Source organism: Rattus norvegicus, chromosome 13 (genome assembly GCF_021556685.1).
Source record: "Rattus norvegicus strain SHRSP/BbbUtx chromosome 13, alternate assembly SHRSP_T2T, whole genome shotgun sequence".
Lineage (NCBI taxonomy): Eukaryota > Metazoa > Chordata > Mammalia > Rodentia > Muridae > Rattus > Rattus norvegicus.
The window spans coordinates 81251636-81275435 of record NC_141546.1 but is presented as its reverse complement, the minus strand read 5'-3'; the positions used below and the strand labels follow the sequence as shown (position 1 = coordinate 81275435).

Here is a 23800-nt window from a genome sequence, read left to right as displayed (position 1 = left end):
CAGTAACAGCCATAGTACATCTGAGCAGTTATTTCTAAGTAGTACCAAATTTATCAAAAGAATTTAGAAAAAGACATTGAGTCCCAACACTTGAGAGGTAGAGGCATGCAGATTTGAAGTTCAAGGTTGTTCTTGGCCAGCCTGAGCTACGTGAGACCATCTCAGAAAAAGAGAAAAGTATGTGTGTACATGTACCCATCACACACACACGTATACAGAGGTATGTGTAACACAGCCTTGAAACTACCAGCATATTTGCTATTCTCCTAGTTGAGTTTAAAATGCTGTATTTCACTGAGTCTACTACATGCTTTCCTTTGCATTTTACCTTGGAAGTGAGAATGCCTCTTAAACAAAGGACATGTGATAGCTGTTCTTTTTTCTTTTTTTTTTTTCTTTTTTTTTCTTTTTTTTTTTTTTCTTTTTTTTTTTTTTTTTTTTCAGACCTGGGGACCGAACCCAGGGCCTTGCGCTTGCTAGGCAAGTGCTCTACCACTGAGCTAAATCCCCAACCCCGATAGCTGTTCTTTTAACAGTGGGTTTTATAGCCAATGGCCTTTAAGTTTTCGAGATACAGTAAACCATGCTTCCTGTGACCACATTCCAAACAGAAATACAGGGGAAGCAGTTCACGTTCGCTGTTCAGGAACCAGGTGTCTGCTGTGTAAAAGGCTTCAAAGGCTCCATTCTGCTTACAGGTTTTGTTGTAGGTTTGGGCTTTTTTGGTTTTTTTTTTTGTTTGTTTTGTTTGTTTGTTTGGGTTGTGGGATTTTTGTTGTTGTTGTTTTAAGGGCTGTGGCTCAGCCAGCCCGTGGCACACCCAGATTTCTGTAGTATTAGGTAGTGGCTTCCTGTCCACATAAACACTGAATGGTGGTGTGACAGTGGAGATCGAACCTTGGGCCATGTACATGCCAAGCAAGCTCTAGCCCAGCTGCCCTTTCTATGTTCTATTTTGAGACAGAGTCTCACTGAATTGCCTAGTATAGCAACATTGAATTTGTCATCCTCCTGCCTCTGCCTCCCAAGTAGCTGGGATCACAGGTCTACATCACCAGGCTCACCCACAAGCACTGCTTTCATCCAAACATGGCCCCAGGAATAAGTGCTTCAGGCTTAGTACCTGTGTTCAGAGCACACTGAAAGTTCTCTGTCACTTATTAACTTGGCGACCTTGCATATATTCCATAACACCTATGGCCTCTTTGCTTATATCTCAAAGGACTTCTGTTACACAGGGCTGTGGAAATGAGACTTGGTACTCGGTATGAATGGGACTTAGATAAGGACTTAGGCTGGTTATTTGTTAAACTTGTGGTTTACTTTTGATAAGCTCCAGATCAAAAATTAAAACTATGACCTTCCCCCAGTCTATGAATAGACCATTTTACATACTGGCATTATTTTTGCCCCTCCTTGTCTTCTAGAAAATGAAGAATCTGATTTTAGGACTCCAGATTGGGCCAACCCGATGAATGCCACCTCCCATTTTCCTCAACCTCAGCACTTCAACAGCTTTGGGCTGCGTCTGCCGCAGGACATCACTGAACTGCCTGAGTGGAGTGAGGGGTACCCCTTCTATATGGCCATGGGCTTCCCTGGGTATGACCTCTCAGCTGACGACTTGGCGAGCAAGTTTCAGTTCAGTCGCGGCATGCGCCGCAGTTACGATGCGGGGTTCAAGCTGATGGTGGTGGAGCACGCTGAGAGTACCAACAACTGTCAGGCTGCCAAGCAGTTCGGGGTGTTGGAAAAGAATGTCCGAGACTGGCGCAAAGTGAAGCCACAGCTCCAAAACGCCCATGCCATGCGGCGGGCATTCCGAGGCCCCAAGAATGGAAGATTTGCTCTGGTAGACCAGCGGGTGGCTGAGTATGTCAGATACATGCAGGCCAAAGGGGACCCCATCACCAGGGAGGCAATGCAGTTGAAAGCTCTTGAAATCGCCCAGGAAATGAACATTCCAGAGAAAGGGTTCAAGGCAAGTCTGGGCTGGTGTCGGAGGATGATGAGAAGGTATGACCTATCCCTGAGGCATAAAGTGCCAGTTCCTCAGCACCTGGCCGAGGACCTGACTGAGAAGCTCGTCACTTACCAGCAGAGTGTGCTTGCTCTGCGCCGGACACACGACTATGAGGTGGCACAGATGGGCAATGCAGATGAAACACCCATCTGCTTAGAAGTGCCCTCTAGAGTGACTGTTGACAACCAGGGTGAAAAGCCCATCCTGGTCAAGACACCAGGCAGGGAGAAACTGAGGATCACAGCCATGCTGGGGGTCTTGGCTGATGGGAGGAAGTTACCACCATACATCATCTTGAGGGGGACATATATCCCCCCTGGGAAGTTTCCCAGTGGCATGGAAATCCGCTGCCACCGCTATGGATGGATGACTGAGGACTTGATGCAAGACTGGTTGGAAGTTGTGTGGAGACGGAGAACTGGAGCTGTACCCAAACAACGAGGGATGCTGATCCTGAATGGCTTCCGGTGCCATGCCACCGACTCTGTGAAGACTTCCATGGAGAGTATGAACACAGACATGGTGATTATCCCGGGGGGCCTGACCTCCCAGCTGCAGGTGCTGGATGTGGTTGTCTACAAGCCACTGAATGACAGTGTTCGGGCCCAGTATTCCAACTGGCTTCTGGCTGGGAACCTGGCACTGAGCCCCACTGGAAATGCTAAGAAGCCACCGCTGGGCCTCTTCCTGGAGTGGATCATGGTTGCGTGGAATAGTATCTCAAGTGAATCAATTGTCCAGGGGTTCAGAAAGTGCCACATCTCTAGCAACTTAGAGGAAGAAGGTGATGTCCTCTGGGAAATCGAGGGCGAGTTGCCCAAAGAACGTGGTCATGAAGGTGTGGCTGAGGATGACTGAGAGGATTCAGGTAACTGGTCTGGAATAGATCCTCCGCCATCACTGCTGCCCCTGGTCGTAGCTAGCACTTACCTTTTGTCTGGCCCTTAGTTTTCTCTTTTCGAGTTCTCTTGAAATAGCCTGCCATGCAGCAGGTCCTAGCACTTTCATTGTCAGAAACTGATTTAGATTGGGTTCTGTGGCCTGGATCCAGGAGTGCTTTTATAATGGGTAACATGAACAAGGAACTGTCACAACACTTCACATGAGAGCAGTCCCACTGCAAAGTTACTTGGGCCTCTAGACACAGTCTGACATTGTTTACTTCACAAAAAGGTTGTCTAAAGAGACAACTTTCTTTTAAAATGCTGAACATTTAGGGCTGGGCTGTCTGCTTGAATTACTTAACAAAGTTGCACTGCCTTTCACTGATCTGCAGGACCACCGCCCAGGGAGAGAACAAAGTCTGCCTTCAGTTTGGTAACCTCTGGTCCTCAGCTCTGTGTCCTAGGGAGGTTATTATCATCTCCATGTCCACTAGGGAGATGACAATATGTATTGTTTGCTTTTGTCTAGGGAATATTGAGAGTTTAAAAATATCATCTTGCTTTCATAGAACTTTAGTTATGGGGTGAGCCGTTAGAGGCAATTCCTGTTGTCAGCAGGAATCTGAAAGATGATGTTTTTAAACTGAATCTTTGAAGAGCTGCAGAGCTGGCCTAGCAGTTAAGAGCATAACTGTTCCTGCACAGTTCGGTTCCCAGCACCCACATCCTACAGCTCATAACACCTGCAACTTGAGTTTGAGTCCAGTGACCTCTTTTAGCCTCCCTTTGACACCTGCAGTCACATGCACACTTTCACACACAGAAACGCTGTATTTGTGTGACTAAAAACAGCCTTGGGCTAGAGAGATGGCTCAGCAGTTAGGGATGCTTACCATTCATCCTTGCAGAGGACTGCATTTAGTTTCCAGCACCTGTATAACAGCTCACAACCAGCTGTAACTCCAGTTCCAGGGCATCCAATGCCCTCTTCTAGCCTCTGTGCTCCTGCATATATATGGTGCAGACTCACACATAGACACATAAAATTAACCTAGCAAAGGCCCACAGCCCCTATACACACACTTTGAGCAAACAGGAGAAGGACCAGAGCCAGAGTAAGGGACACATAGAAAGCAGACAACTCGCCCCTTTCCCATTTTCCTTTTCAATCTACCTACATACTTTGAAAAGGAAAATGGCCAGCTCTTTAATAGAAAACCTAAAATTAGCATACCTTTCCTTTAAAAACGACTATTAGTTTACATTTTACTTGTCTCCCTCAACCCCACCACGCAAGTGAAAGCTAATAGAAGTCTTTGCCCCGTGAGCTGTATACGCACAGGCTCCTTAGTGGCACACACCCCCTTCCTGTCCTCATACCCTACACACTCTTTATAAAGCCCATGGATTCAGGCTCCCTCCTTTGCTGCTGACCACTCTGCTGCCCCATTGGACAGCAGACTTTGAGTTGCAGTTGTTTTAGCCTTTCACATTCTTGCTTTCACCCTGTTAGAAAACACTTTCAATTTTCTAAGCAATTTACCACTCCAGGAACCTAGTCAAAGACTGCCAGAAAAGGAAAGGGCAGAAGACCATGCCAAGCCACAGCTGTGCACCCAGGGACATTCCACATCAGCTTGAGCTTCTGCTCCTCCAGATGCTACCATCTCTGTACAGCTGCTGGGGGAGGTAACGGAAACAGACATGAAGAGATTCAGAAGACACAAGCATTAAACCACCTCCTGCTGTGGAATAGAACACTATTTTGTTAAAAGACATCCAAAAGTCTGAACTGATGTCTACTTAGGTTCTCTCCGTTTTCCAGCAAATGGAACTGTGATTGAAACAGTTGGGAGAAAAAGGAAAACTTGTAAGATGGCTGCAGAGAGACCAAAATGGGCAGTGAGGCTCTCTGAGCATCCTTAGTCTGGAGAGCATGAACATCCCATCAAGACAGTCCTATCTACTATACCCTGTCAGATGTCAGCCAAGTCTAGGACCCTTATGTTCAGCAACAAGATTAGAAAAGAAACTTGGTGCCCCATTTCTTCTCTCAGAGCTGTCTCGATCTGCTCAGTCTAGAAGCCTATAAACCCAAATGAGCAAAGGTGTTTTCTGGAGAACACCTCTACAGCACCAAGATGTAATGTCACCACAGCTCTCATGTCCTTACTGTGGGAAAAAAACCTCAAGTGTGCGTGTGTGTGTATGTGTGTACACCTCCATAGGTGCTTCAGTAGAAGCTGTTTCCACACAGGTCAAGACTAAAGGAAAGCTTTTGTAGAAACATGTCACACATGTACTCCTGTTACATGTCTACTCACTGAGGGAATGAGATGTTAATGAGCAGGGGTGGGGGTCTGGAGAGATGGCTCAGCGGTTAAGAGCACTGACTGTTCTTCCAGAGGGCCTGAGTTCAATTCTCAGCAACCACATGGTGGCTCACAACCATCTGTAATGGGATCCGATGCCCTCTTCTGGTGTGTCTGAAGACAGTGACAGTGTACTCATTTAAATAAAATCTTTAAAAAGCAACAAACAAAAAAACCAGTAGGACACTGGCTTGGTGCAGAAGATGGCTTTTCTGTAGGTAAACTAGGTTAGGGTGCAAGATAAAGACTTTAAAATAAACGATGCTCTTACAGTCACCTTTCCAATCTGGTTGGCAGCTAGACCTTTCTAGTGTCTTACATGATGACCTGTCACCTTTAATGAGGCAGCCCATGGTGCACAAGCCTTTGCTTTTCAGGCTGCCTGCAGGAGTCGACATTCCTGTCTACCCAGAACAAGGCCCACTGACTTGGAAAAAGGCAATGGGAGGAACTGGGCCTTAAGTCACAGCTGCTTTTAGACTCCAACCATACAAGAATAGGAGTCACTGACGACTTCTGCAATGGTAATTTGCATTCTCATTTAAGTCAACTGCTAAGAAAAACATTCCTTCAACACTATGCTACAAAACTCCCACCAGAACCTCATAGGCAAAGCCATTGCTAGATCCTTCATTCCAAGTTCTCAGTCTAGCCAGCAGGTTGCTGAGATCACATTTCCTTCCTCCGCTCTGCTCCTGTGGATACTGTACATTGTTCTCGGCATCTTCCCCAGTTTCTACTCAGGTATTCATGCTCCTGTCTGTCCTTAACTCTTCTCATGTTTAACCAGTCATTAACCTGCCCAGTTTGTCAGAGTTCCAAACACATGATCAAGACTTTTAAGAACTCAAGGAACTGCTGACATTTTGTTTCCTATCAGCTTTGTCTGTACCGTCTTGTCACGCCCAGTGCCATCTAATTAAACCCTGTTCCTCTCCACGCACTCATCAGGTTTGTGTTTTATTATCTTCCTTTGACTGTCCTGTTTCTAGACTATTTTTCTTGCTTGATAAAGAATGTCATGTTTGAGTTTCCCCACAAAAGCCAGGTATCTTAAGAGTAGAAAATCTTAAGGTTTAACTCCTTTTTCATTCCATACCCTCACTCATCAGCTGAGATGCCTTTTAGGCTGCATAGCACTGGAACTTTCCTAGAGTGATGGTTCTGCTGTCTGGGTCTTCTGGGCACATTCTTCCACTGACTTAAGGTGCTCTATACCTAGCATAGCCCCAGGACAACTACTGAGCAGAACAGCTATTTCCTGAGAATTACCATAGCACACTGAGACTGGTACTCCCTACTAGACAGAAACTGATCCCAGTAATAAACTTTGATAATAAAGACAGTAGGCTCTGGTGGTTTTATTTACCTACTGGTAGTGTCAAAAGTTAAGTTTTAAGCTATTGCCTACATGTGACTCATCAATCTGGCAGCACTGCGTGACACCACTGAAGCAGTCTCCTGGCATGTACTGCAAGTGGTGCAAGCTTTGTTTTAAAGGAAGGGGACTATAGGGTTAAACTAGTTCATAAAAGTTAGAGAGGTTCAGATAGGTTTCTTCTGTAGATTGTCTTAGCAGTGTTACAGCCATGATTAAAGTTACAGAGGAGTCAATGTGCAAAGTTGATAGATGTCATTTTCATAAATTTCTCAAGTATAAGTATATTCACAGGCTTCTATTGTGTGCCGTTAAGCACAGAAGTGTTAGATGGACTTGTAACAGTGGGGGAAACAAAGTGCTAGGGTGTTACAATGAATGGCTAAGGTATGTGCCTGGTAAAGTAAGGCAGACAGTTGGTACATAGTCACCTGTGGCTAAACACGCTACTAAAACCTAAAAACAGTCGAAACAACTTGGGAGTGAGTCACTGTAATTACAGTCTCTTAACAGCTTTCTTCAAGTGCTTTTCCTAAGTTATTTTTGACAATGTGTTTATTATTTCCTAATTGTAGGACATTGCATATAGACGCATGACCAACAGAGATAACAGATATAGAGCCAGCCTTTGGTAGAACACAAAAATTGAAATCTTTTTCAGGAACTCTTAAATATCTTAATTTCTATTATGTCCTTGCCATACTCCCAACCCCATCTGCCCACTTCAGAAAATCACTTGACACCTGGCATGGAAGACAGACCCAAGTGTAAACCTCAAAACTGGATGGATCTGGAACCCTGTGGTCTCACTGGAGAAGTCACTAAGCATAGGCCAGGGCCTAGCACAGTGAACAACTTCGAGCTTAGAACATCCTCTGCTACACCCTTTTGGAATTCTCCATTGCTGGGGACAGCCAAGACCAGCTACCACTCATAGCCGCCTCTGTGAATTCAGGAGAATACACAACACCACATCCTGGGCAGCACTGGGGCCCTTTGTGCAGCAGTGGTCTGTGCCCATCATTCCAAATCCTTTCGACCTCAAAAGGTTCTTGAGTGTCCCCCACCTGACACCCTAAAAGGTTTGCTGTTTGGGTTTTTTTATTATTTTTTTTAAGTCTTAAGCTGCATTCCTTTGAAGTTTGAGCTAAGATCTCATACGGCTGCACTTTTGCTTCTGTGGAAGAGAATATTCCTTATCTGCTTATTTGAATAAACAGAAAAGGGGTTTCTCCCAAAATGTTTATTTATTATGTTTAAAATACAAAACCAAATCCACAGATCCAGATATAGGAACACACGAAAAACATTTACATGTACCCGATGCTTAGGCCTATGAAAACCCATCTAATACATCTAACTTACTCATCAGTACTACATGAGCGAAAAGCAACGTAGCTGTAAAGCAGGTTGGTTACCAGTAACACTGTCAAAGGTAAGTCATAGTACCACCTCAAAGGGTAAAACAGACATTTTGTAGAAATAGGAAAATTAGTAAGATTTCATGAAAACATTCTATAGGATTAACAAGCTTGTCAGCCTTTGGACATACTAATGCCAAAACAATGGAATTATAGAAAACCCTGTAAGGATAACTACATTCTAAGAATTGGACTCGAGTAGTAAATGCAAAGAAGAACCACGCATCTAATCCTGCTCCCTGGAGTGAACACGGGAGCGTTTCCATCTGCTCACCAGTCACTAAGATCCTGATGAACACCAGGCTATTCCACCAATATGCAGAGTACAGCTCTTCAAGAACAGCAGATTTTATGCTGCCAGATACAGAACATACATCACTGAACACACAGTAGTCCTGCTAATCATGGGACTGAACTACAACAGCATCTTTATTCTACAACATCACTGATCTGACTGACAGACCAGAGACACCCCAGGTGTCTTAATATCCCTATCAGACACAGAACAATGACTGCTCCATATGCTGGGGACAGATACACTGGTCATCAGACATAGTAATGGCTTCACAGTAGCAACACAAAATGCACTCAAATGTCACATTTCCATAGGAAAGGTTATACATACACTATACACTTCAATTTTGAAATGTGGACTCAAAAGCATTCAATGTTCAGCAACCAATTAATTTATGATGGTCCCAAATCTTCAAATCCTAATTTAGCAGAGCAAAAGTCCTTCTTTGGCTGCCAAGCGCTGGCGGTGGACTTTGTCTTGCTGTAGCTCTTCATGATTGGGGTGCCAGAGTTTCATGATGATCCTTTCAATGTTAAGGGCATACACAGTATGTGTAGGAATGACTTCCCTGTGCACCTGTGATTTTAAAGTTACATGTTTTCTGTTATGCTTCAGTAGACTTATTTTCCAGCATTCAAAAATAAAACCTGTATTTTTTTTTTAAATCCTCATGACTTAGATACCCTATGAATTTCAAATCAGAACCTAGTGAATCCCAAGTCAGATAATAAGAAAACTAAATGGTTCTGTGGGCCAGTCAGCAGCTAAGATAACTGCCATGTAAGCCTTATTCCATGAGTTCAATCCCTGGAACTCAGGTGAAGTAAAGGTGGAAGGGAAGAAAGAATGAGCCCACAAAGTCCTTCTCTGACCACATGCAAGCCATGGCACACTGCACCCACTGCGAACACACAATAACTACTTACATTTTAAAAATTAAAAACAAAAGCCGAAGATAAGGAACTTGGGGATTACTAAGGGTGGAATTTTTGTTTTAATGAGGTAGAGGACGAGAGATAAAGTAAGAGGAGCTACAGGGTTTGAGATATAAAAATAAGGCTATTACAGTGGACCATAAAAGCAAGTCGAAAGGAGAAAAGCTAGTGCCTCTGCAGATTCCGAGTCATCAGTAACCATAGGTAAACCTTAAGGAGCCAAGAAATACCTGCAAAGCTTCAAACAGATCATACATGTTCACTGGAGGCAACGATGCAGGTAGAGTGTCCCCAGAGCAAGCCAACAGGAATGCAGCCTGCTGTTCAGCGTCATCGGTGTGTGGGTGAGAAGCTGGGTTCTGACTGGCACAAGGAGCAGGAAAGGCCGGAGGGCTGGAAAAGAAGTTTTAGAGAACTATTCTCAGCACCTATAGTGGAGATAAGTGAACACCTAGAATAGAGGCTTAGCTGGGAAATCTCCGTCTCCATGTCTTTAGATGAAATGGAAACCTCACTGCATGTATAAAGATTTTTGGTTTTCAAAAAGTCCCAGGTTATCAGGCTGGAGACAAGATAACGCAGGCACACCGCTCCCTCCTCCACAATACTAACATTGGCTTAGCTCAGGGCACTGAACCAAAGTGTTTCCTGCCCCTTAAACCTTTCCATTTTGGAAAGAAAACAACAACAACAAAAACAGTGTAACTTTAGAAATATAAAATTGAAAACAAATGGAGAAGGCAAATATTAATGACCGCAGACTTAGAAAATACACGTCAAGAAAAGTAGCAGACAAAATGGGAGTAAAATAAAAGTTACCCAGATCTTGCTAACTTCCCAAAGCAAGCAAAATAACTGAGAAGCTGGGAAGTCAGGCACGGCCTCTACATTAGCACAGCAAGTACACAGCTGCCTGGAATGTGGAGCGAAGACGGGCAGCAACTGGATGTAAAGCGCCAGACGAGAGAAGCTCTGCTAGGGAAACAGCTTTGGGGACGGGGAGCGAGGATGGAGGGCTCCAGGACAAAGCCATGGCACAGACAATCCAACATCTCTGATTACCCAAACACTGGGGTTTGTCTTTTTCGTCTTTCCCTAGAGAGTGACTTAAACATGAAGCAATGCCAAACAAGTATGTCTGAATGATGTTTGGGAAATAACTTACCACCGGTGGAAACCTAAAGAGATGATACTCATCAGTGTCTCCAGGGCCTTGGAAAAGCCACTGTCAGCGCTCACCCTGCCTTCTCTCTGTAAGCTCCCTATTGCAGCTCCTACCTGTCCTTCCAGTCTTAAATATTTGCTCTGACCTTGTATGGTCACATCCTTCCTCCTGTCCTCCACTAGACAGACAACCAGACAAACTCCAGCCTTTAGAGTAAGAACAGTCACTACGGTGACCACAAGAAAACTGTACTGCTATTTCTTTCCTACAGGTTAAAAGTAACACTACATTTTGTGAGAAAGCAGAATGGGTAAAGGTAACCCAAGCCAACTCACAGAAGAGTGGCTTGGAACTGAAGATGGCCCTGGGAGCCAGAGTGGGTTGAGGATCTAGATCATATCTGTACAACAGGATGTTGAGAACAATCAGACGACATGGACACAGGCCACCGCCTTGAGCTCCGGCTAAAAGGGTCATATGAGGCCATGAACAAACATCTACCATTCTTCCTCCTCTTCCCACTGTAAAGACCCAGCCTTAGACCACACTTCTGGCTGAGAAGAGACCAACCACATCCTCAACAGGCAGAGGCTACCATCAGGAAACAACCTGAGGATCTGAGGAACTACCCAATCCCACTTCAGAAAGTGAGAAAGCAATCAGATCAAACGATCACTGATTTAAAAAGAATAAAACAAAAAGCAAACAAACAAACAAACAAAAAAACCATAGAGCATGCAGCTTAAGAAATAACTGTGTTGAAGTCAAACTTGCAGAGACACAGTAACTGATCCTTTAAACAGTGGCCTATCGCATAAAGTCAGTGACCAAGCAGCAGAGCACAGGAAGCCACTCACTCACCCTTCAACCAAGTTGTTGTAAGCCACCACACTGTTCTTCAGGTATGGCTGTGGGGTCACGTTACTACCAAAGGCATATTTAAAATGACCATCCCGAACCCTGTAAGCTTTCCTTCTCGACACAACTGAAGTCAGAATATCTTTGAGGTGATTCTGTAAAAAAACAAAGAAAAATAGCAAGAGCCCCTCAAAGGCAAAGTGTAGAAGTTCCCCTGTCACACGCTCATCCCATTTAGGTGGAGATGCAGAACGACAGAGTGCTGCCCTTCAACAGAGTACACGCCGACAGGGGCAGGGTACGGGTGACGCATGAGCCAGAGTCTTCACTCCGCTCTCTAGGAGGAGGAGGCTTTCTGCAGGGAAAGCTTTGCTCTGAAGTGGATTTTATTTCAGTTTGCAGGGCTGAGACTGGACATCACACAGAGCAGATGTCCACCACTCCACTGGCATTCTGTTTTGTTTTCCTTAGCTGAAGCTTCTCAGAAATGGGTTTTGGGAAAGGAAGTAGTTTGGTTTTTTTGGGTTTTTTTTGTTTTTTTTTTAAAGACAAATGACTTTAAAATTTGACATAAGACCTAGTATTCGCTGGTTACCAAGTTCACTGCAGAGGCTTTTTGTTCTCAAAAGCTCTTCAAACAGATGCAGAACACCACACATGTCTATTCAATTTCTCCTCACCTATAGAAGAGCCAAGTACCTCAGAGCTGGCTGGGGAATGTGAAACTAAAACACTCCCAATGCATGTTAGCACAGGAGAGCCAGGATCAGGCTAGGCCCTGTACTTATACCGGTGTAACTATCTTCTATCAGTACACCCGCGCGCAGTTTAATATGGGTTTTCACACAGAAGTCGTTTAAGGCATCAATCATCTTAGAAATGTCTAGGAGGATAATCTACCCTCAGCTGTGTACTGTCTGGCACTGGTGCAATGCACTTCTGTCAAAGTGGACAGGTGACTGAGGCATGGGTTCAACAGCCCCACTGTTTAAATGCCACACGGAGGCTCTTTAAATGCAGCACTCACTACCTTACACAAGTGACCTAAGCCACCCCAGTCTCTGATCTCTGTTTTCTTCTTCTTAAAAACTCTCCCTATATTGACAAGTTAAAACAAGAGATTAGCAGGCGAATGAGTACTTGAAGGAACCTGTCTGGAAAACGTGTCAATTAAAGGTGATTCTTCGGTTTTAAGTGTGAGGTGTCTCTCCTTCAGTGACGACAAGGAGTGGCATGCAGTTCCTGTCAGGATCAGCTTTACACACACAAGCTCCTCACAATCATCTGTAGTTACTTCTACCAATAGGCAACCAACCTCCACCGCATAGACAACAGCAGACACGGCCTCCTCGGTGACGTTGTCCAGCCCGTGCTCATAGGCAGTCACGATCATTCTCCCTTCAAGTTGACCTCGTGTAGGAAGCATCATGGTGTGTGAACAAAGTTTCAAATCATCATCATCCTGGGGATCCTTTGCCACAAACTGTTGAGCTCCAGAGAGGGGGTTCTGGGGCTGAAATCTATGCTGAGTAAGCAAACGTCAAAATTATTCACTTCAATAGCAAATAACAAAACACAAACAGAAGAAACCCATCTACCATACTTGGGGATCTACACATTAAGACAGCCAAAACTATACCACAGGAGTATTAAAAGTAAAAAGTAATCATGGGCTAGAGATGGCTCAGCCGTGAAAGGCTAGGCTCACATTCATAATACTGCCTCAGCCTCCCACGAGCTGGGATTACAGGTGTGCACCTCCGTGCTCAGCCCAGCCACTTACTACACTCATGGCTCACTGTTTACATCTTGGTGGTCACAAAATGAAAACTAACAATGGAAACAATCGGAAGAGACAACGTAGAACTGCTCAGAAAATGCAGACGTTTAAGTAGATTCTGACAGTACAGATATATCATCAATGCTCCAGTTAGGGTTTAGAAAGCCTGATGAACCAAACAGCTCTGACGAATACGCCAAGCTAACGTGACAGGACAGCAGCAGCTCATTAGTGTGACTGTCGGTTCACACTCCTAACACAAGCCTACGGCGTGATCTAAAGTACTTAACCTTTATTTGTAAAATTGTAGCATTCCTATGGAATTCCTATACTCCGCCACCACTGGGAGATTTGTTCCTGGTACCTTTGATTTTGCAGTGGAGACAGTGATCAATATATATATTATAAAACAACATTGGTATTTTTCCACTTCCTAAGTACAAAGCACATTTTTAGCCCAGGTCTGACTCTAGAGGTGGTGAGGCGAGCACCACTGAGTGTGTGCTACTCCCATGAAGAAGCACAGAGCACGAGAGCCTGGGATGAAAACCTTTCCCTCCCACAACCCACACATCCCAAAAGGTTTACAAGTGACGAAGTCACACACTTCATAGTCTCTGTGCTGACCTCCGAGTATCAACAGGAACCTACCAGAGGCTCCCGGGTGACGCACTGATCTGAGACAACTGAGGAGGTAGCATGAGTCCAGCTTCCAACAACTAGAAATTCTGAACTACTAATGGCATATGAAAACGCTGACAAGGATACATTTATTCTGGTAATATTTAAAATCACAGCTACTGGGCTGGAGAGATGGCTCAGTGGTTAAGGGTACTGGATGTTCTTCCAGAAGTCCTAAGTTCAATTCCCACATGGTGGCTCATAACCATCTATAATGAGATCTGGTGCCCTCTTTTGGTGTGTAGGCATACACACAGACAGCATACTGTATACATAATAAAAAAATCCCCCTCCCCCCAAAAATCACAGCTACTCAGCCATGTGAGGTGGTGCCTTTAGTCTCAGCACTCAGAAGGCAGAGGCAGGCAGATCTCTTGAGTTCAAGGCCAGCCTAGTCTACAAAGCAAGTTCTAGGACAGCCAGAACTATGCGAAGAAGACCTTTCTCAACCCCCCTTCCCAAGCTCAGAAATTGAGAGCTGTTTTATTGCACTAGCTTGTAACCCCACAGTCCCTGGGATCTATCGGAGATGACCTACATCAAATTTTTGACGAACAGAAGAAAGCTTTTTCTTGCCCTTAGGTTTTCCGGGCTTGGCTGCAGAGCCCCCTGTCCAGGGCAAAGATCCAGCACCCTCTATGAGACAGAAAAACAATAGCCATGGTGAAAACCACAATTACCAGAGTAGAAATGACAACAGCGACTTTTAAAACAGCATGGTGGTAATGGAAACATTACTGAAGCTCAGATCCGACCTTCTCTCTCTACTGCTGTACAAAATTATAATTCTCTCAAACAACATTTTCTGACTATAACTAATTTTTTTAAGGAAAGCAAACTTTTCACCTTTAGTATGTGTGTGGTGTGTGTGTGTGTGTGTGTGTGTGTGTGTGTGTGTTCACACTCAAATGCAGACACATGTGGAGGTGATTTCTTACAACGGGTCTCTCACTGAACCTATGTAGCCAGCAAGCTCCTCCCCTCCTTGCCTTCCCAGCAGAGATTCCCAGATTCCCAGCAGAGGCAGACTGTTATAGACAGAGGCCGCCACGCCTGACTCTGACATGGCTTCTAACGGATCAAACTCCAGTCTTCACGCTTCCGTCTTCCCAGCTCTCTATTTTTAATTAATTGGGGAGGGGCAGACCCTAAGTTGGTTAACTGGACACATGTATTTACCTCTTTTTCAAAACCTGACTAAAAATAAAGGAAGGCAAATAGCATATGCCTACAAGAAATAACGAAATGAAGTCTCAATAGGTTCCAGGATGGACTGACAAGGTAATAACTTACAAAGTTTACCCATGGAAGCCATAACCCAGCAAGGACGGGCAAAGGACAGGCAAAGGACAGGCAAAGGAGGCCTAACAGACGAGGAGTGAGGAGGGCTTGGTAAGCCAAAAAATCATTATTAATACAAGGTGAATGTTCAAAGCTCCCATGGGCTAGGTCTAATATGAAATACAAATGTGGCAGAGGTAGAATTAATCAAACACATTATACACATTATGAAATCCTAACACAATGAAAATATAGTTTTTAAAATGTAGCACTCCTGGTTTAAGAATTAAGAACATTAAGACAGCAATGGCGAAGTAGCGAGCCATGGGCAGGCCTCTGTGCAAATGCAGCCCCCATGCCCACAAAGCAGCTCTGCTCACTTCCAAGCACAATGGCACACAACAGGGAACTACAACAGACAGCTGAGCGGGAGGAGGGAGGAGGACTCTTCTCACAACACTCAGCATGCTGGTGCCTGCCGGGGTAAGCAGTGAGGATGCTGGCTTCCTAGGACAAAGCTTTCAGGACTGAACCCGGGGCTGTCGAGCTCACCGGAAAGCAAAGTCTCCAGGGGTTTTTGCTACATTCTGGAAATGAAAGGAAGACACTTCATCACATTTGGTAACACGGAATATCCGCAATGGAGCACACTCAAGATTGGGGGGGGAGGGGGGGGTCACATGTCCAAACAGGAAACCAGAGATGATCGGCCTGCTTACTCTCTCAAGTTTGCCAGTAACCAGGGATGGTGGCACATGATCCCAGCACCATGGAAGGCAGGATGATTCCAAATTCAAAGCCAACCTGGGCTACATAGCCAAACTTTGGCATACTACCCCACTACTCAAAAAGAAACCCAGGAATCCCATGCAGCAAAACTGTGCATCCAAAAGAGAAAAAAATCTAAACAACCAGGAGTACCGAGATTCACTGATCTAATCTTGCTTCTGACGTAGCTACTGCAGGGCCTACAAACCTCCCCCATCTCCTCCACCATACACTGAGGTCTAAGAGTCCAGGATGTAACCATGGGGAGCACACCACACTGAACAGCAGCACAGGACAAGCACAGATGTTCAGACAGGAAAAGGGAAAAGACAACACATACCCTTCAAACGAAAAGAAAGCACCTCAGAACGCTGGGGAGCGCTAAAAGGCACAGGGTAACAAGGCAGAGACAAGCAGTGCAGCTCACACAGCCAGAGACAGGCTGAAGCCAGGATGAGGGACAATGGACCACTGTCCTTAACAACAGACACTGGACTGACTGACTGGGGTGCAGTGTACTAGGAAGGAGCAGCCTTTCCCCAAAAAAATGTTTCCTGCTGATTTGGGGGGACTTTTAGAACTACAAATATGGTATTTTAATTATATATATTTATATATATTTTTTTTCTTGGAAAAATATCTCCAAAATAGTAATTTCGAAGATATACTCCTCCAAAGTAATTTTTAAAAGTTTCTTTTTAGTATATATGTGGAAAGTGTGTGTGGGGGGGGGGGGTGATGTATGCATGTACATGATTGTATGCCAGGAGGCTAGGGCTTTGGATTTCCTTGGATTTCCTAGAACTGGAGTTCCGGGAGCTGAGAGCCACCTAAGGGGAGTGCTGGGAACCAACACTGGGTCCCCTCCAAGAGCAGCAGTATGGTTTTAACTGCTGAGCCATTTCTCCAGCCCCATTCCCCACAAAAATAATTTTAAAATAAAAAACCCCCGTAATTGTAATAACGTAATTGTTATTAACCATTTTAAGATTAATTTATTTTTATTTTATGAGTGTTTGCCTGTGTGCTCATCTGTGCATCACAAATAATGTCCAGTGCCCTCAGATCCCAAGAGAGTTGGGAAATCCTCTGGAGCTGGAGTGACAGATGCTTGTGAGCTGTCATATGGGGTCTAGGAACTCAATCTGGTCCTCTGCAAGAGCAAATGCTCTTAACTGAGCCATCTCCCCAGATCCACTGGTTACCATTTTAATGGCCTCCAGGTTTGTCTGTCTGCCTGTCTGTCTGGGGTAGGTGTTAGCGAAGCTTTGTGGAAAACATTAACCTACAGTCACCTAAACCTGGATGCTAGATGCTGGCAGAAAAGCTGACAGTGCGGCCCATGAAGGAGAGGAGCACACTCTGTGAACACAGAGGAAGCCAAAGGAAGAGGTGCCCACAGCACTGAGGACTGGTTGCGGCCAAGGCTTCTGCTTAAGAAGGCGGGGCCATTCTGTCTTGTTCTGGTTTGTTTTCACTCTAAAGAGACTGACAATACCCTGAGGAGTTACATCAAAGATTATCTAACATGCTGTACTCAAAAAATAATATAATTTAAAGTGTATTTCTGGCCTTAGAAAAATAGGAAACAGTGCTGGATAGAGAGCTCAAAGAAAGGTAGCATCCACCCAGCCTAACGACCTGAGTTCAGTCCCTGGGATTCTGCTCACAGAGTGGACAGGGAGAACTGACTCCTGCAAGGTGCCCTCTGACCACCACACACACATGTGGCATGGGCACCCATATACATACACACAAAACAAAAGAAATAAGAAGTATAAAAGAAAAGAAAAATGAAACAGGTCCATCTATGATTGTTACATACAAAGAAGAACATTTTACTTTTTAACAAAAACCATTCTTTTGTTACTAGCAAATATTAATTTCATTATGAGGAAATCGTATCCAATGAAGAAATAATACTTTATTTCCAAATTGGAGATTTTTAGTTATTTTAAAATAACCAATAACATACATTCAAGAAGACTGAGTTTTTATTTAATTAATCGCCAAGTGCATTCTCACTAACACCATTTTTCACTTGGAATATACTGCCCATAATCTCTTGTCTGGCTTTCATGGTGTTACTGTGCCTGTTCACAAGTGTAAAGGTTAAACAACATCAAATATTAATTATATCGGGACACAGTTGAATCTTGCGGCTGTCTCACGACTCCTGCAGCCCGTGTTAGCCCTGCGGTGTTAGCCTGTGTTAGCCTGGTAGGTGGCTGCACTCTATGCCTGCCAACAGGGAGCCAACCTCACAGGCTGCTGGCTCTTCTGCTCAAACACAGACTAGCATTATGACCCAACTTTAAACATGAAACAAATCTAGTAAAAGTCCACTGCTACTTAAGTTAAACAAAACACGGGAACCCTGACAACAGTGTAGAACTGCGTGTTGACAATGTGGTAAACAGTAAGGGAGCCACTTCCTCTCCAGTGTCAGAAGAACAACCACTGTCCACTACACTCAGAGGAGACGTTAAGATCGTATTTGAATTCTTTATCAAATAAGAGAAGTTAGTTATAATCCTTACGAGGTATATTACAGGGAGGGGCTGGAGAGCGAGAGGACCTGGGTTCAGTTACTAGCTCATCAACTACCCGGAATTTCAGCCCCAAGAGAGGTGATACTTGTAACTGTCCTCACCCACACACAGACCCATCCGTAGATGTATAAATAAAAATAATAAAAACCAAAATTATTAAAGGATAACTCAAAACACCAGCTATTTCCCAAATACCTTTTAAGATACCCAGAATCACCCCTGGCTTGAAAAAGAAAACATTGACTTAATTTGCAGAGGCAGGAAGAACCTGAGACCCACAGTTTTAGCAAGGTCCAAGATAGCTTTATCAGGAGGGACATTTTCAAAGCACTTACTTCCTCCCATCAATCTACAAACAGACACTGAGCCTCCTACTGGGTGCTACTCTGATCAGAGCACAGCCGAAACCCAGGCTTCTACACTGTGCCTTCCCAGCACCTAGTGCTCAGCTGTGTCTCCTGTGTCCTCTCCTAGTACCAATTGTCCTCCCTCTCCCCAGCCTTCACTTTCTGAATCCTGACTCCCAGCCTGTAGCAAGCTGCGTGGGGAGCAAGAGTACTAAGTACAAGGAGGCGATTGTGTGTGTGTGTGTGTGTGTGTGTGTGTGTCCGTCCATCAGTGCCCATGCAAGTGCATGCTTGCACATGTGTGTACAATTATCACCTAAAAAACATTTTGTGGTGGTGGTGGTAAAACATTTCCTTTGTAAACCTGAGAGGTGTCTGATAAAGGAAGTTAAATATCCACCCCGCTACCGCCTCCCCAAAACTGGAAACGTTCCCACTCCCTTACCTGGTGTAGAAACCAAAATCTGACAGCGTGTGAGGATGGCCAGGAGGAAATCATTGTGAGAATGGACTGAAAAGAAAGAAGGTTGTCACAAGTCAGAGTAGCTCGAAAATACTTAATGTTCCCTCTCTCCCTACCACTCTTCCCAGTTAACTTTGTAACCATAATATTGTTAAGATTTTCTTACACGGCATCAAAAACAAAAGTACTAATTGCAAATCTGGGGAAACTTGGAGAAGATCTACCATTGTCCTGGGTGAGGAGTCTGTGAGCTTCAAGGTCGAACTCCTCTTTGCTGATCTTCTGCTTGAACCACAACTTCAAGTTGGCCCAGTATCTGCAGTAGGAGAAATGACATAAAAACCACAGATTTTTGCCTCTCCACAGATTTTGGGCTCACTCTAGCTGCTCCAACCCCCAGGGAAGACAATTTTATAATCCCCGGTGTCTGTGACTGAGGTGCAAAGCCTCCTTGAATTCCCCTGTGTTAGACCCAGTCTCTGGGCACGTGGCTCTGGGCCAGGCCTACATAAAGATAGACCTGGGTTGGGATGAGACCGTGGTGTGACTCCTAAGCCAGTCTGTCTAGTCAGCAGCATAGAAGGGGCGGATATTTCAGACCCCTGCAGAGGTCCCAGGAGAGCCTCAGAAGAAACCCACCCCTCCAACACACTGGCGGATTTATAACCCCCAGAGCTGTGAAAATATTAATTTCTGTGGTTTAAGCAACAAGCCTGTGTACTTTGTCATGGCAGGCCTAGCAAAGGAACATACCACAGAGGCAGAAGACCAACAAGAAACATCCTTTCTCCCTAAAAGATGGACTCAGGGCAGACTAGTGCTGGCAGGGCTGTGCCTCTCCTTCTCTTGGTCACCTTCTTAAAAGAGCATGGGGGCCTCACTCTGAACTGTGAACATTTTATGGGGAGGAAAGTGGTTACTAATACTTACTCTGTGTGCCATGCTTCCGTTCAGATGAGCTCAAATTGTACACTAATCAGCAGAAAAAACTGAGTTTTAAGCACCCCATCAAAAAGACAATATTCCTGGGTATGAGTGACTGAACGCCTGCGGTTCTAGCATTTGGATGGCTGGATAAACGGTAAACAATGCGTATCATGCACTCTGTAGATGCCTGTTTCACCCACCTCCAAGGACCACACTGAAGTGGTCGTGATGTACCATGCAAAGCAAACTGCTTAGGAGGAGGAAATGCCCAGAGACAGGAGAGCTTAACCAAGATGGCAGGTTTTAAAATGAACAAAGACCAGAAAGAGAAATGTAGAACAATTCCATCACTAACTGCATCCCTGACACAAAGACTTGTGGGGTTCACATGACACATCCATAAAATTTAGAATCAGCCAGTGCCCATCTTTAAACAAACACCACAGTGACCTTTGGCCTTTGCAAGTGGAAGAGGGAATGCAAAGACTTCTGTCAGCCCTAAGCTTGCCACTTGAGTCTGGAAGGCAGTGTCTAGCCAGAGTCACAGCCTCGGCCCTCACAAGCCACGGCCTGCAGACTTAGCACCATGTGTAACAATTCACTTCCAAAACCCTGTGAGCACTGTGCATGCAAAAAGAGACAAGTCTCCCGATATGTCTTTTAAAGTAAGTCTTACCACACAATATTACAAAAGCATACAACTGTTCTAATGAAGCCAGAGGCTGCCATTTTTACCTACTGAAATAATTTTTAAATGTATTTTCCTCCTTGCATCTCAGATGGTCCTTCTGTGATACTATTCGGCACCCATGAAGCTTGGAGTGAAGGTCTTGAGGCCCGACGATCAAAACTGACAAACATAAAAAGGCAAAAGAGGCCCTCACCCCACTCGGCTTGCAGTCTCTCAGCAGTTAAAACTGAAAATTCCAACACAACTAACAGTATCTGCCTTAGGCCTCCTTCGCCCTTCCAGGCTCTAAGATGGCAACTGTCTGGTCATCAGGACAGAAACCCCTTGTGCAATTTTAATGGCTCCTGGTTTTACTTTATCATATTTTATAAGCCTGTCCACCTCATCAGCGAAAAGAGAAAGAAAAGAAAAAGAAACGTACCAAATTCTTAGGTGTAACAAGACTGCCACCAAAATACATAATTTTGTGACCCTCCCTGGAGAAGTCCACACCCACACCTGGGTATGTCTTTTCCTTTCCCTGGGCATCTCTTTTTAACTTTGGTGCTTAAAATCTACAAATAATAATAATTAATATCTTTTAAAGCCTTTGAAAGTGGAGCTCTGGTGAGAAGCTCGCATCTATGCTTTTTTGACAGCCTTTCTATTAACACACCCCATCTCTGCTTTCACTGACTGCTCTTGAAAGTCTTTTCTGCATCAGTGCCAGGAACTATGGGTTTGCCAAAGTTGAAGTTCGAGGCACCAATGACTGCGGTAGGCTACAGCTTAACCCGCTGTCACTCTGTTCCAGTCATTGCTGACAGGCCGGCAGGGAAACGAGGATATTTTACAAGTAACCCCTGTAAAGCATCACCGGGTGGGAACCAGAAGCCATCCTTGGCTTTGGAGGAATAGGTAATCTCTGGGTGTCGGAGTCTATCAAATGGGAGTAATGACTGGACCGATCTCAGAGTTTTGAGGACTGGATAACCCGTACAGAACGCTGGGAAAGGCGTCCTACGAGCAGCTAGGCTGCCGCCCCCTTGGATGCTGTGGTTGTTGGGCGGGTGACCGACCGACCTCACCTGGGGTCTGTGTGCCTTCCGAACCCGCTTTCAAAGCGCTTCTTAAATGCAACCCAGCTGGCCCCTGAGCGCCAGTCTTCCGCCTCCAGGAAGCCCTCCGGGGCCCCCGCCCCAGCGCGCCCCAGCGCGCCCCCGCTCCGCCCTTTCCCGGGCATCTGGAGTGCTGCTCCCGCCCCACGCGGGCATCACCGGTGTCGGGGGCGCCCAGGCGGAAATCCCCCAGCGCCTCGAGTCCCGGCGGAGCCGAGCCGCACGGGAGCCGCGGCGGCCGCGAGACGCCTGGGGCCTCAGGGAGGTGAGAGAGTACAAGGACTAAGGCAGCCCTGGTGTTGGGGCACACCCACGGACAGGCCCGGAGGCTGGTCCCCGCGGCTCTTACTGTTTCACGTTGTCCCCCAGCGCCTCGCTCAAGTTCTTCTTGGCAGCCTCCAGCTCGCTCACAAAGGTCGCCATTGCAGCGCGCGTCTCAGCCCGACCGTAGACCGCGCGGCCCACGGTCACCAGCAACCGAAAGATCAACTCGGCGGAAGGCCTGCGCCCCAGACTCTGAAGGCTCGACTCCACTCGACTCCACTCGACTCCACTCGGCGGCCCCGCCCCCTGGCGCTCGGCAGACGTTGCGTGTGTTTGGTTCTCGGCCCCGCCCGTCTCACAGTCGGGAAAGCACCCAGCCAAACTCCGTTCGCCAACTCCCGCCTCTCGGGTCACGTGACTCGCCTCACCTAGTGGGCGCGTGCCCAACCTACGCCCGCTTGCCTGCCCGCGGCCGCGTCCCGAGCGCAGCCTTGACCGCCCCTCCCCACCCTCCCGGCCCCGCCCAGCCCGCCCCACCCTGATTGACAAGTCGGCTCTTCCAGAAGGAAGAGCTCAGGCCCCGGAGTTCAAGCAATAGCCAATGTATCCTCTTGTCCTTATTTTTGGCGGAGCGCTCACCACCTATTGTGACTTTTAGTTGTCCGTCTATCTCGTTGTCTGCCTCCTGCAACGAAAACGAAAGTTCCCAGAAGGCAGGACTTGTGTTACTCAAGTTCTGAACATTCACTATTTACTGAGCAAATAAAATAATTCCCAAGCAGGACACGCAAAGCTCCTAGGGGAGGTGACAGGAGAAGTCTCGGCGGCTAATTAGCCTGACCCACAGAGGAAAAACCGCAAAGATAACCATTTCAAACCAAGTTCAAATGGAAGGACCCACAGGCTAGCTTGTCCTCTGACCTATGCATGCTCAAATTCACACGCGAATATGCACATATGTATAAATGCTACACTTAGAAGCCATAGATATGTTCAGTTTAAAACGTTTTAAAGCCTAATTTAAAATTTCCTACTTGTGTCTCCCCTCCCCCTTTCACTTCGAGACAGGGTTTTTCTGTGTAACAGCTCGGACTGTCTTGAAACTCCCTGTGTAGACCAGGCTGGCCTCGAACTCAGTGACCCACCTGGCTTTGCCTCCCGAGTGCTGGTACTAAAGACATGTGTCACCATGCCCAGCTTATGTTCTGTTCTTGAAACATGTTCTCTTTGTAGCCCCGGTTGCCCTGGGACTCTATAAAGACTAGAGTTTTATTTTGCCTTAAAATTCATACTTTTAATGACAGCATATTTTTTAAGATTTTAAGTTTAGGTAGATGTCTTTGCGAGTGTATGCCAGAGGAGGGCTCTAGAGTTTACAGGTGGCTATGAGCATCTGTGGAGCATGTTAAATGCTGCACAGATAAGATGTATGCAATGACTTGTTTCCTGACTATTAAACTGTTTTTTCTGTATTAAAAGAAATAGTATAAGAAGTATCTTTATGCAGATTCTCCTCGTTTGTAATTAGGACAGAATCCTGTAAGAGAATCACGGGATCAGATGGCAGGAATCTTTATGAATGGCTTTTCCTTACGGTCAAGTGCCTCCCAATTTTTAA

The 23800-nt window shown here is 45.5% G+C and overlaps 2 protein-coding genes across 15 annotated transcripts in view; one reads left to right on the top strand and one right to left on the bottom strand.

Moving 5' to 3' along the window:
* Nucleotides 1–21401, top strand: part of Pogk (pogo transposable element derived with KRAB domain) — a 29463-nt gene extending 8062 nt beyond the window's left edge. For 5 of the 13 annotated variants that reach the window (XM_087580969.1, XM_087580968.1, XM_087580965.1 and 2 more), the window contains one exon: nucleotides 1428–6624. In XM_087580969.1, the coding sequence (XP_087437095.1) occupies nucleotides 1472–2881 (1410 nt within the window). In that variant the 5' untranslated portion in view covers nucleotides 1428–1471 and the 3' untranslated portion in view covers nucleotides 2882–6624. 13 annotated transcript variants of the gene reach the window in all.
* Tada1 (transcriptional adaptor 1) lies at nucleotides 7886–22443 on the bottom strand. 2 transcript variants are annotated; one of them, XM_087581267.1, is made up of 8 exons: nucleotides 22268–22436; nucleotides 19428–20980; nucleotides 19186–19251; nucleotides 14331–14428; nucleotides 12647–12856; nucleotides 11335–11486; nucleotides 9539–9701; nucleotides 7886–8949 (listed from the first exon to the last, which is right to left on the bottom strand). In XM_087581267.1, exons 5-8 carry the CDS (start codon nucleotides 12758–12760, stop codon nucleotides 8797–8799), a joined length of 582 nt encoding a protein of 193 aa, XP_087437393.1. In that variant the 5' UTR covers nucleotides 12761–12856; nucleotides 14331–14428; nucleotides 19186–19251; nucleotides 19428–20980; nucleotides 22268–22436; the 3' UTR covers nucleotides 7886–8796. The 2 variants fall into 2 exon arrangements, with proteins under 2 accessions (XP_087437393.1, NP_001033069.2); NM_001037980.2 differs by having other exon boundaries at nucleotides 8481–8949; nucleotides 19428–19519; nucleotides 22268–22443.
* Between the last annotated feature and the right edge of the window lie 1357 nt (nucleotides 22444–23800).

Coding starts and splice junctions, on each gene's coding strand:
- Tada1 (NM_001037980.2), bottom strand. CDS start 22,341: ATGGCGACCTTTGTGAGCGAGCTGGAGGCTGCCAAGAAGAACTTGAGC. Junction 19,252..19,427: donor ACTCCTCACCCAGGACAATG/GTAGATCTTCTC, acceptor CTTTCTTTTCAG/TCCATTCTCACAATGATTTC. Junction 12,857..14,330: donor CTGTTCGTCAAAAATTTGAT/GTAGGTCATCTC, acceptor TTGCTTACTCAG/CATAGATTTCAGCCCCAGAA.